Consider the following 12,847-nt stretch of genomic DNA (forward strand, 5'->3'; position numbering starts at 1 on the left):
ACATTTGATATTATAGAAACATCATTTTTACAAAATTTTTATTTTCTAAAAATTGAAAAATGGAATGTTAACTATCAAATTAAATTTTGAATAGTTTTAACAACGAAGAAAATTTTATTTTGGAATGAATATTAAAAACCTATCAGTTGATTATGAAAACCTATCAATTATAGAAAAAAAAACCCAATTGCACATTAAGACCAGAATAATTTTTTTAGTTGTGCATTTTCTGAAGCAATTTTCATTTATACAGGGTGGGCCCAAAAAAAGTTATGAAATCAAGGCCAACTTTTTTAAACGGAAACCCCACTTTTTTGTATTTTTATTCAATTCTGCATGGAATTCTGATCATTTTTTATGTAACATAACCTATACCTATCTTTAACCGTTTTCGAGATACTGGCGTCTGAATATAGAATATGGAAAATTTTCAAAAATTACCCAGAGATTTACCCTGCTGGTTTTAAAATAAAACCACGTTTACTTTTCCATCTTAGATTTGTGTGGTAAAAGACTTGCACTGAATTTCAACCAGTGCATATATGTTTTTTTGGGGAGGACTGAATTTGGACAAGGTCACATTTAGGCCAAGGCAAGATCATTTCAAGGTCAAAGTAATGAAAAGGCCTTTCACGAATGTTAACCTGAAAGTATGTATGCTTTTGAAGTCGCTGAACCTGAATTCGGGGATAGCTTAGCCCTATAAGGTCACCTGCGGGGCTTGAATAGAGATTAAGGCAACTGAAATGACCTTGACTTGATTTCAAGGTGACCTTATAGGGTTAAACTACCAGCGAGTTCATGTTCAGTGACCTCAAAAGCATACATACTTACAGGTTAACATTCGTGAAAGGCCTTTTCTTTACTTTGACCTCGAGATGATTTCGACTTGACCTAAATGTGACCTTGTTAGCCCTACAAAGCTATCCCCAAATTCAGTTCCCAATTAAAAAAAATAAAAATTTCGTGTTCCTTCACTGCCACACAACAAATTAAAATTTCTATCTGAAATATTTTCCATTTGAAGTTTTGACAATCATAAAATATATAAATAATCATATAAATACCAATCGTACTTGAAGAAGGTTTATATTAGATAAAATAAATTTTCTAACTCCACTCTAAAGACGGAAGAGAAAAGGGAATTTTTAAAATATGTAAAAAAAATTAATGACGATGCAAAGAGAAACTATTTAATCACATGAAAAACAAATGTATAACGATAATATATATTGTGAATATTTGCTAACATAGTATAGATGTGTGTAGATCCAACATTAGGTAAAATAAATTATCTGTATACAGATTAATTCCTTGATCATTCCTTTTACATTGACTGAACGAGAATCATCACTTCAGGTTTGAGGTAAGCCACATTCCCGGCAAGCCTCAAATCTTGCTCTACGAGAGGATCCCACTGGAACATGAGAATCGTCGCAGGAACTAATCGCAGATCAGCCAAAGTACTTTCCTTGTCACTCTCTTCGAATTTGTGACCTGTAGGGGAAGTTAGTACAAAGGGCAGGCCTTCGTGTTCTAAGTTTTCCCTGACAAAGTCGATTACCTCGGAGAACTTTTCGTAAACTGAAAATGTACCCTGGAAAAAGTAGGCAATCAATCATTAGCCGCTTTTACACTTATAACAATCAATTTTTATATGACATTTCTGAAAAAATACAGTTAAGCAATACATTTACCATCAACAGTTTAAAATAAAACGAGTGAGAAAAAAAAGTTTTCGATCAGCATTGAATGATATTTAATTTTTTAACTAGATCATACAGAATTTGAAAATTCAAATTCCTCCTATTATCAAAAAAATCTGATTCAATGTATAAAATAACTAGATTAATTTTGCAAAAATATTAGAATAAATCACTTCCATTTTTCACATATCAAGAACGAAAATTTCAGGTAATAATTAACAAATGAATAATAATAAAAACAGTTGAAACTATAAAAAAACGCTGTATAAAAGTCTTACAACTAGAACTTCAGGCAGTGTGACAATACAGGGTTAGGCATAACGAAGTCTACAATTTAAATTTGGTTTTAATTAGTGACTAAGTTTTTATTTAGAAATCAAACAGGTTTTTGAGAAAACACGGAACTGCTATTTTTTAAAAATTACATCATTTACATGACCCCCTCCATGCTGCTGGCACTCTTGAAATCTAATACGAAAGTTTTGCGTCACCTGCTCCAATATTTGAATTGGGATTGCGTTAATCTCCATTCGGATATTATTTTTCAGTTCATCTAAAATTTGGGGTCAAATAAAAAACACTTGACTTTAGGAGACCCATAAAAAGAAATAGAAATATCCGGTGACTGTGGCGGCCAGTCAAGATCCCCAAATTTCAAAATGACGTGACCAGGAGATATTCTTCGTAGATTTGCTCTAGCAGTGTGGGAAATGCCCCTGCCCTGTGGAAACGTAGTCATCGAATAGCCTCATGAACATTATGAAGTTATTCAAAATAGCACACAGTAGCTTTTTTGCTATGAAGTCATAATTCATGCAATTGCTGAGGATTCTCCATCACCCAATAATAAAAGTTCTGTTTGCGAGCATAACTAATATGAAAATGAGTATCATCTGACATCAGCAAGCAATCAATAAGGGATTTTTGGCAATCCAAACCACATCAAACCCAGTTAGCTCAAATTTGACTGTGTTAAGAGTTTGAGTTAACATTTGACAGAACTCGCAAAAATTCTTTTGGTTTGGATATCTAATCAATAATAAAATCGTAATCTATACTCTATGATAGTGCTCGTAGCTCAAGTTGTTTGATTATTTCTTATATACTATAGTTGTTATTCCTACTCTGAAATGCACATCCATGAAAGAACGTTAATGTATAGATGGTTATTAAATCAAAATGGGTTTACCTTGTTCACAAATATTATGTATTCCAAAGCAAATGTATCGTCACAAAAAGAAAGTTAATAAAGATCTATACAGTACAATATAGAAAATGCGTATCTACCATCTTATAAACGATTAAAGTTATTTGGATCCATGATTACTATTTTTTATTATCAATTTTAAATATTACTTTGTATTTTTTGCAAAGTGAATTCATTACCAAATGTTTTTATTTACAACTTATACCTATCCAAACCTCTAAAAAAATGAAGTAGTGACTAGGTATGATGGTACGAAACAGAAAATAAATAAACAAAGATAGAAATATTAACTGAAGATCCAAACCAACCCACAAGTCCGGTTTGATGGTTAGGCAAACTCTGCCAAACCGGGTTAACTACATTTCTCGCCAAAACGTCAAACCGCAACAAACTAGTTATCCGGGTTAGCGGTTTTCTCGCCAAAAAACCCTTTATGATATCCGGGTTTTCAGCAAGTAACACTTCAAAACTCTTGCAGTCTTGAAGCAGTACTGCAAATCTTGTTTACCCATATTCTAATTGTTACTTGACTCAGCAGTAGATCTCATGAATCTAAATGAAAGTGACGACGACATACGTGGTGGGTGGTTACAATATATGTAATTGTAATTAAAATAAATTTCAACCGCAAAAGATCTTTGAATATTTGACCAATGCTCGATATTCACAAATAAACTGGCATTTCTCAAGATCGCTTGGACAACTGTCTTAAATTTCCATTTAATGCGAAAGCATGGCAACTTGATTTGAATTTGTATCTCACTATATTATAAAACAAACGAACTTTGAAAATGGATATTTCAATCTTCTTAACCCTGTATAATAATTTTTTTTTTGTATATGCGAGATATAATAGTGTTACTATGAATGGTTGTAATAACTATTCATTGTCTAGGCCAGCGGTATTCAAACTGAACCCTGGGGTTCCGCACAACCTCTGAGGGTTCCACGACTCGGTCAAAAATTAAAAATTTTATTATCAATCAAATTATAAAAATTCAATAAAATTTATACTCTTAAAACTTTTTATTTTTATAAGTACACGCATATAAGTTACTATAAGAGCTTTATACAGGGTGGTCCGTAAGTAATGGTCCATAGAGACTTACTAGATTTTTTACTTCAAAATATTACGATTGGGGCCAATGTGCCTTAATAAAATGTTGATAACAAAAAAGATACAGGGTGTCAAAGTTGGAAATTAAAAATTGAATTTTCGTAATAATTATAATATTTTTGAGTGTATGAACGCGAAAATTTAGGGGTCGATGTTTTTGTATACGAGAAATCATAATTTGTTATCTATTTCGATGTATCTTCTAGAGGGCGCCACATACGCCGTGTTTATGACGTAAATACGNCGGTCAAAAATTAAAAATTTTATTATCAAATTATAAAAATTCAATAAAATTTATACTCTTAAAACTTTTTATTTTTATAAGTACACGCATATAAGTTACTATAAGAGCTTTATATATTTATGCAAGTACAAGTAATCGGCTTATAACTTATAAGCTGCCACAGCGTTCTTCGCGTTGGTTACATCGCCTTTCCCTTGATTTGTGGCTAGAGATTTATAAGAAATATCCTGAAGTTGCTGACCAGGCAATAAATGTATTAATGCTTAGCACCAAAAACAAAGTAACGCAATGCGCTTAATGCAAAATTTGAAATGCGATTGCAACTTGGCACCTAATTATAACATACTATGTAAAAATATTCAAGCACATCTCAGTCTTTGATTATATTTACTCTTTTTTAATTACTCAATAAATATTTACTTTAACTTTAAAGTCTTACTTTAATTTTTACTTACTTACTATCTATTTTATTAATCATTGTACATATTCATCATAAAAAATTAAAATGTTGGTGAGGTCGCAAAAGTTTGAAGACCACTGGTCTAGGCCTTCAATAAGGCGGGACCACACTATCAAGGATATCAAAAATAGCTGAATCTTTCGTCCGTTGTCTCGCCCATGGCATGTTGAGATAAGTCAATAAGAGTAATATAAACCAATCTATGTCTGGTGGGTTCAACTGCTATTTACTAGATATTGCGGGTATAATTCAATGCTGGTTGAAGCATGTAGCCCATAAAGTAGTTGTTTCCCGCAATATTTAACTTAAAATTTTTTTGATCTACATTTGAAAGACAACCACTGAAAATAAACACCGGTTTGAGTATTTATAATTATTATGTCAGTTTAAAAAAAATGCATTACTGAAGACGTATTTATCACCCTCTGTGAATGTGAAATTATTGTCGTTACACTTAAAAATGTCATCTCTAACTGCGACAATTCTGAATAGAATACATGTGTTGCTATAAATCAAATAAAAAAGTAATTAATAACACAGGCCAACAAGGAAAAAATTCCAGAGATCAGACACTACGTTTCCGAAGGCATTTGGCGCGCTGAATCCGAATCTGGCCTCAGAATTGATCATCACCCTAGGTTTCCGAGATATTCTAACCTGAAAGTGCAAAAGACACGTATTTTTGCTATTTTCAAGGTTATGTAACTTGGCGAACAAAATTTTTTTCTCAAAACTGAAAATATCATTGGAAACTACTATCTTTCCCCTTCAAAACACATTTTTTATTTGTAAAAAGCTTTATTTTTCGCGGAGATATCGTCGATTAAAGATGATCAGTATAGCTACCTTAAACCATGGCTCGACCTATAACACAATATTACTAAGCACTACGAGCCTTAGATGTCAGGAAGGTTAGAAGGTTAACCCCAAGCCCTGTAACTGAATAACACTAAGCGCTACAAGCCCTAACCACCAGGAAGGTTAATCCCAATAACCCAAATAACCCAATAACCCAATTGGTTAATTGAATATAGTAAATGATGTAATAATATAAGCCATACTGGTCATCTTAAATTGACGATATCTCCGCGAAAAATAGAGCTTTTTCCAAATAAAACAATGCGTTTTGAAGGGGAAAGATAGTTGTTTCCAATGATGTTTTCAGTTTTGAGAAAAAAATTTTTTTCGCCAAGTTACATAACCTTGAATATAGCAAAAGTACGTTTCTTGCACTTTTAGGTTAGAATATCTCGGAAACCTAGGGTGATGGATCAATTCTGAGGCCAGATTCGGATTCAGAGCGCCAAATGCTTTTGGAAGCGTAGTGTCTGATCTCTGGAACTTTTTTTTGAAATTTTGTCGGCCTGTGTAATTTACTGTATAAACGTTCACATTGAATTCATTTGAACATATAAATTTATGTATGAGTACAAAAAATAGCATTTCCAAAGAATTGCTTTATTTCATTTGTGAACATGTCACACTTGCTGTTTACATGTCTTATTCACTCGCAACAAAAAACAGCATTTCTATTTCTTGTTACAAAATATATCGTATTATATCATACAGAATAAAATTTTAAAAAATTCTACCTTTTTAAAAAACTATGCCGATTTTTTTTTTGTAAAATTGAAAAATAAAATATACAGAGCCATCATAAATGTTTACAAGCCACATGACCGCTGAGCTTAGGCAACCAATAATGCACGGTTGGTCTTGCCAACTGCAAATCCCTAAATCTTAATATCACCAATGTTAATAATTCGTTTGATTGGTTGAATAGAATCTCGTGAAAAATTACATTAATCACCAGCCGATGAAACAGAATGTTGTGTTTTAATGTAATCTTGAACTTTGAGCTTATTGTTTTAAAAATTTTTAATTTTACCGAAATTTATTTGCCAATGTGAAGGAAATAAAATTACTGTTCCAAACAAAATCACGTGATCACATGATCACGTGATCATGTAGTCATTTATGAAGGACCTGTATTTAATAAATAAATACAGGGTGATTTACAAACAGTGACCAAAAATTAAACGTCATATTCTTTGATGATTTTTAAGGGGAGTCTTTTGTATAAAGTTTTTATCTAGGATGCTTTGTTAAAAAGATACAGTGTTATATTTTTAAATAATTTAAAAACTAGTAAGTGTAATAATGTGAAATGGGGCACATGTATTTATGTAAGTATTGTCCAAAATCTGAAGCCGTTTCTTAAAATTTAGATGCTCCAGTGGCGGAGATACAGAGTGTTGGCATATTTTTCCATATAAAATAGTACGCCACTGCTTTACGCTAACAATCATGATACTTTTGGTTTCGTCTTTCAATTTTCTACAAATGACTACTCTCCTATGTTTTTCGAAAAAAGACTGATTTTCAAGTAAAACTTAAAAAACGAACTAAAAATACACTTCGATATTCAAATAAAATTTGGTTTAAAATTACACAGTAGGCTGCGATAGCAACTTTGATATTCTGAGTAGTTAGAAGAAAGAATATAAATGTTTTTCATCAGAATCAAGCAAAAATAAATTTCGAACGAATTTCGAAAATGTCATGCCTGTGTTTGTGGAAATAGAGGTAATTTTGAACATTACTCAAATAAAATCATTAAAATGATGAGTAATGTTATTAATTTCTTTATTCGATTAAATAACCGAATGATTAGTGTTTGTCATGTCATTTTAGTAAAAGGGTTTTCAATTCGTTTTTAAATTTTACTGGAAAATCAGGTTTTTTTTTGAAAAACATAAGAGAGTAGTAATTTGTAGAAAATTGAAAGACGAATCCAAAAATATCCTAATATATAATGTTACCGTAAAGCAGTGACGTACTATTTTATTTAGAAAAATATGCCACAGATACCCTGTATCTTCGCCACTGGAGCATCTAAATTTTAGAAAAAAGCCTCATTTTGGACAATGTTTACATAAATACATATGCCCAATTTCAAATTTTTAAATTATTATTTACAAAAAATTAAAAACACTTTTTTAAGTTTAGCACCCTGTATCTTTTTAACGAAGCCTCCTAGAACAACTTTATATGAAAGACCCCTTAAAAATCACCAAAAAATGTAAGATTTCATTTTTGGTCGCCGTTTGTGAATCACCCCATATATTAAAATGTAACTTCCTTACCTGCAAATATAAACCATCGGGAAAGCGTACCCTAATAAGACAAAATTTATATTTTCTAATTTCCCGAATTTCATCTTTTTCTCTCATTGCTTTTGTTCTCAACTGCAATTGTTTCTCCATTATTTCAGATCTGCAACAATTAAATTAATTAAAAAATCTATAAAAATTAATAGCTGTTTTATATTGACAATTTATTGATCAATTAATTCATGAAGTCGCTTCATCAAGAAATTGGACAAGTGTAATGCACCAAATCTGCTGTCAAATAACTTCATGAATTTATTCATCAAGTTCTTGACGAATTAGAGCATCAACTGCTATTTACTAGATATTGCGGGTATAATTCAATGCTGGTTGAAGCATGTAGCCCATAAAGTAGTTGTTTCCCGCAATATTTAACTTAAAATTTTTTTGATCTACATTTGAAAGACAACCACTGAAAATAAACACCGGTTTGAGTATTTATAATTATTATGTCAGTTTAAAAAAAATGCATTACTGAAGACGTATTTATCACCCTCTGTGAATGTGAAATTATTGTCGTTACACTTAAAAATGTCATCTCTAACTGCGACAATTCTGAATAGAATACATGTGTTGGTATTCAAACTGAACCCTGGGGTTCCGCACAACCTCTGAGGGTTCCACGACTCGGTCAAAAATTAAAAATTTTATTATCAAATTATAAAAATTCAATAAAATTTATACTCTTAAAACTTTTTATTTTTATAAGTACACGCATATAAGTTACTATAAGAGCTTTATATATTTATGCAAGTACAAGTAATCGGCTTATAACTTATAAGCTGCCACAGCGTTCTTCGCGTTGGTTACATCGCCTTTCCCTTGATTTGTGGCTAGAGATTTATAAGAAATATCCTGAAGTTGCTGACCAGGCAATAAATGTATTAATGCTTAGCACCAAAAACAAAGTAACGCAATGCGCTTAATGCAAAATTTGAAATGCGATTGCAACTTGGCACCTAATTATAACATACTATGTAAAAATATTCAAGCACATCTCAGTCTTTGATTATATTTACTCTTTTTTTTTTAATTACTCAATACATATTTACTTAACTTTAAAGTCTTACTTTAATTTTTACTTACTTACTATCTATTTTATTAATCATTGTACATATTCATCATAAAAAATTAAAATGTTGGTGAGGTCGCAAAAGTTTGAAGACCACTGGTCTAGGCCTTCAATAAGGCGGGACCACACTATCAAGGATATCAAAAATAGCTGAATCTTTCGTCCGTTGTCTCGCCCATGGCATGTTGAGATAAGTCAATAAGAGTAATATAAACCAATCTATGTCTGGTGGGTTCAACTGCTATTTACTAGATATTGCGGGTATAATTCAATGCTGGTTGAAGCATGTAGCCCATAAAGTAGTTGTTTCCCGCAATATTTAACTTAAAATTTTTTTGATCTACATTTGAAAGACAACCACTGAAAATAAACACCGGTTTGAGTATTTATAATTATTATGTCAGTTTAAAAAAAATGCATTACTGAAGACGTATTTATCACCCTCTGTGAATGTGAAATTATTGTCGTTACACTTAAAAATGTCATCTCTAACTGCGACAATTCTGAATAGAATACATGTGTTGCTATAAATCAAATAAAAAAGTAATTAATAACACAGGCCAACAAGGAAAAAATTCCAGAGATCAGACACTACGTTTCCGAAGGCATTTGGCGCGCTGAATCCGAATCTGGCCTCAGAATTGATCATCACCCTAGGTTTCCGAGATATTCTAACCTGAAAGTGCAAAAGACACGTATTTTTGCTATTTTCAAGGTTATGTAACTTGGCGAACAAAATTTTTTTCTCAAAACTGAAAATATCATTGGAAACTACTATCTTTCCCCTTCAAAACACATTTTTTATTTGTAAAAAGCTTTATTTTTCGCGGAGATATCGTCGATTAAAGATGATCAGTATAGCTACCTTATTAAACCATGGCTCGACCTATAACACAATTAATGGGTATTATGGGTTATTGGGTAATAGGGCTTGAAGTTAACCTTCCTGACGATTAGGGCTCACAGCGCTTAGTGTTGTGGGGTTATAGGGCTTGGGATTAACCTTCCAGACATATAGGGCTTGGNACTAATATGTTATTGTACATAATATTTAGCATCTATAGTCATAAGAATGGCTTTCTGTAGGCGATTTTCTTTTCAGTGCTGCTGCCCGTTTTAAAAAAATACGACCACTGTAAAAGTTTTGACCGCTAAAAGGGAGTGGTAACCACCCAGTATATCGATTTGACTAAAGCTTTAAGAAATAATACGCCATAATAGTCCAACTAAATGTGCCAAATTTTAACTAGATCGGTAAAAAAGTTATGAAATTATTAATTAAATTAGTTTCATTTTTGACAACTTTGAAGGCCTGTAACTCAAAAACCAAAAATTTTTTATTTAACTTTTTCTTCGTAGATCATATTTATTTATCGTTGTGAATATGCAGTCAAACGTTCCGTGAAATTTGCGGACACCCTGTATATTTATGTTGAATTTAATTTAAAATGCAAATACAGCTAATTATTATTATTTTTTAGTTGTTTGCATATAGCAGTTGGTACACGCATTATTCTCATATAGAATTATGACATTCAAGTGCAATGTTATAATTTTATTTTAGTACTTAAATATATTTGGATACCTATGTATAAAGAAACGGAAAAATTTAAAACAGATAAAATAAAAACATATCTTTTTTAAAATATTATATAATTATTTCTTTATTTTATGGTGAATTTAATTCTAAAACTTTTCTTACTCTCTGGAGAAAACTTGCTTATAACTGGTACAGTAAAGAGATGTTGTATTTAATTTGCTTAGATTTTCTAAAACTTTCGAGAAAAAACTGGTATAAATTACACATAATACGCCCTAAAAGGTTTTTAACCAGTTCAAATGAATTCAAAAATGTTTTTAAAAAATCATGACAAATGAAATCAAACAATGTTGTATGAGACCACTTGAAAAAAAAATCCTAAGAAAAATGCGGAAATAGTAAGTTCTTTCTATCTTAGCTAGTTTTACGTTTCTTTGAAAATAACCTTTTATAACAATTTCAATATGCCTGGTAGACTTGTGCTACTGTATTAATAATATTATAGACATATCATTTTTTAATTTTTGTTTTAGTTGTTTATTAATTTTTACTTCAATAAACATTGGAAGGAATCAAAATTTCCAAGTATTCGAAGTTTACACATTTCACAAATTTTCTTAATGGTTTACACTTTTTTGTCTAGTTATCTTTGTTATGTAAACCTTTGAAATTGAGAGATACTTTTTGCGTTTACAATTGATTTTACACATGTTTTTCTAACCATTTCTAATGTAAATATTCGCAGTGTATGTATGAATTTTATAAAACTTTGACGTAAAATCAAACTTCGAATTAAAATAGGTAGGTACGCGAATTTGGAAATTATGATTTCCCCAAAATTGCGAATGTCCTGTTATGATTAGGTGTAATTTTTTAAGTTGTATTGCATTCTTTTTTTAAAATAAATAAAATATTAATTTTGCAGGAAAAATGTAAAGTATTCTTATAAAAGTGAAATTAGATTTTTTTCGCATTTATAATAAATAAATAAATAAAACGAATTAATGGAAATTAATGAATTCGTTTTAGTATTTCGGATAAAAAATTATTAACACAGTTTTACAAAAATTTTACAAAACATTTTGGTTGTCGATGTTTCCATTAAGTGTTTTTTAAAACTTTTGACATAATTTTTTTCTGTAATTTTTAAAAATTTTTCACGCTCTAGAACAACGTTTTGATAATTCAATTATTAGGTACTTGGCATATCTGTGACCTCTCACATGAATATACGACAATAAAGCAAGATTTTCCGTTGTCTCTTCTTCATCCACAGTATCTATTACAATGCTTAAACTCCTTATATTTGTAACGTAATTTTTTGTCCTTGAATGAACTGCTCAGCGGAATTTGGACTCTTTTTGAACCGCTGTCTTCATTTTCTATTTTCTGTAACCACCAGAAGTCCAACATCATAGTAACATCCCATCTGCCCTGGTATCTTACTTCAATTTCATGCAGATCTTGATAAAAACGTTCACTATGCTCCTCGCTATCCTCTAAAGTTCCAGGAAAATCATTCACATGGAAATCCAAAAAATTAATTTTTACATTCACTAAACATTGGTAGCTTCTTATTATCTCTGCTACAATAATATCGTAGTTCTAGCATTTGTGGTTCCTTAATAGCTGTTTTACATTGACAATTTATTGATCAATTAATTCATGAAGTCGCTTCATCAAGAAATTGGACAAGTGTAATGCACCAAATCTGCTGTCAAATAACTTCATGAATTTATTCATCAAGTTCTTGACGAATTAGAGCATGTTCTAATTTTCGTCAATTTCTTCGTGAAGTTCGGAAGTACCAACCCAACAGATTTCTACCTTTAGATTAGTAATGAGGTTATGTTTTTGGAATATGTAAATAATTGTGTGGCGTCGTACTAGTTTTGCATTGTTTTTACTGATTTGCTACTTACAAACGCTAATATTTATATAATATGTGTCAGAACGGTACCGCTGTTGTATCACTACAATTATGGAAAGGTGACATTTTTGAAATTTATTTGCTTCTTTGATTCATCGGTAGAACTGATTCATACATCAAAAAACTTGACAAAGTCTGTTGCAGTGTAAAACCACACTGTTTACCAATAAATTCGTGAATTAATTCATGAAGAACTTCATCAATTTATTCATGAATAAATTTTCAATGTAAAACAGCTATAACAAGTATTTTTGATTTTCAATCATTATGTGCAAAAATACAAAATATATGACGACGTAGACTGTACAAGTTTTCACATTAGAAGAATTCCTGTAGTATGTAACTGTAAACACACAATCAATTATTTAATTAGTGGTAGCAAGTAAAAAATTAAAGTGGTT

The 12,847-nt window shown here is 31.0% G+C and overlaps 1 protein-coding gene across 1 annotated transcript in view; it reads right to left on the reverse strand.

Annotated features, from left to right (window-relative positions):
- Window positions 1-1,171: 1,171 nt before the first annotated feature.
- LOC108910586 (UBX domain-containing protein 6) overlaps window positions 1,172-12,847 on the reverse strand; it is a 30,301-nt gene continuing 18,625 nt past the window's right edge. The window contains exons 5-6 of the mRNA XM_018715237.1: window positions 7,881-8,010; window positions 1,172-1,597 (exon numbers count right to left, since the gene is read on the reverse strand). Coding sequence (XP_018570753.1) covers window positions 1,328-1,597; window positions 7,881-8,010 — 400 coding nt within the window. The 3' untranslated portion in view covers window positions 1,172-1,327. The remainder of the gene's footprint in view (window positions 1,598-7,880; window positions 8,011-12,847) is intronic.

The sequence above is a fragment of the Anoplophora glabripennis genome, unplaced genomic scaffold, assembly GCF_000390285.2.
Source record: "Anoplophora glabripennis isolate ALB-LARVAE unplaced genomic scaffold, Agla_2.0 scaffold540, whole genome shotgun sequence".
Lineage (NCBI taxonomy): Eukaryota > Metazoa > Arthropoda > Insecta > Coleoptera > Cerambycidae > Anoplophora > Anoplophora glabripennis.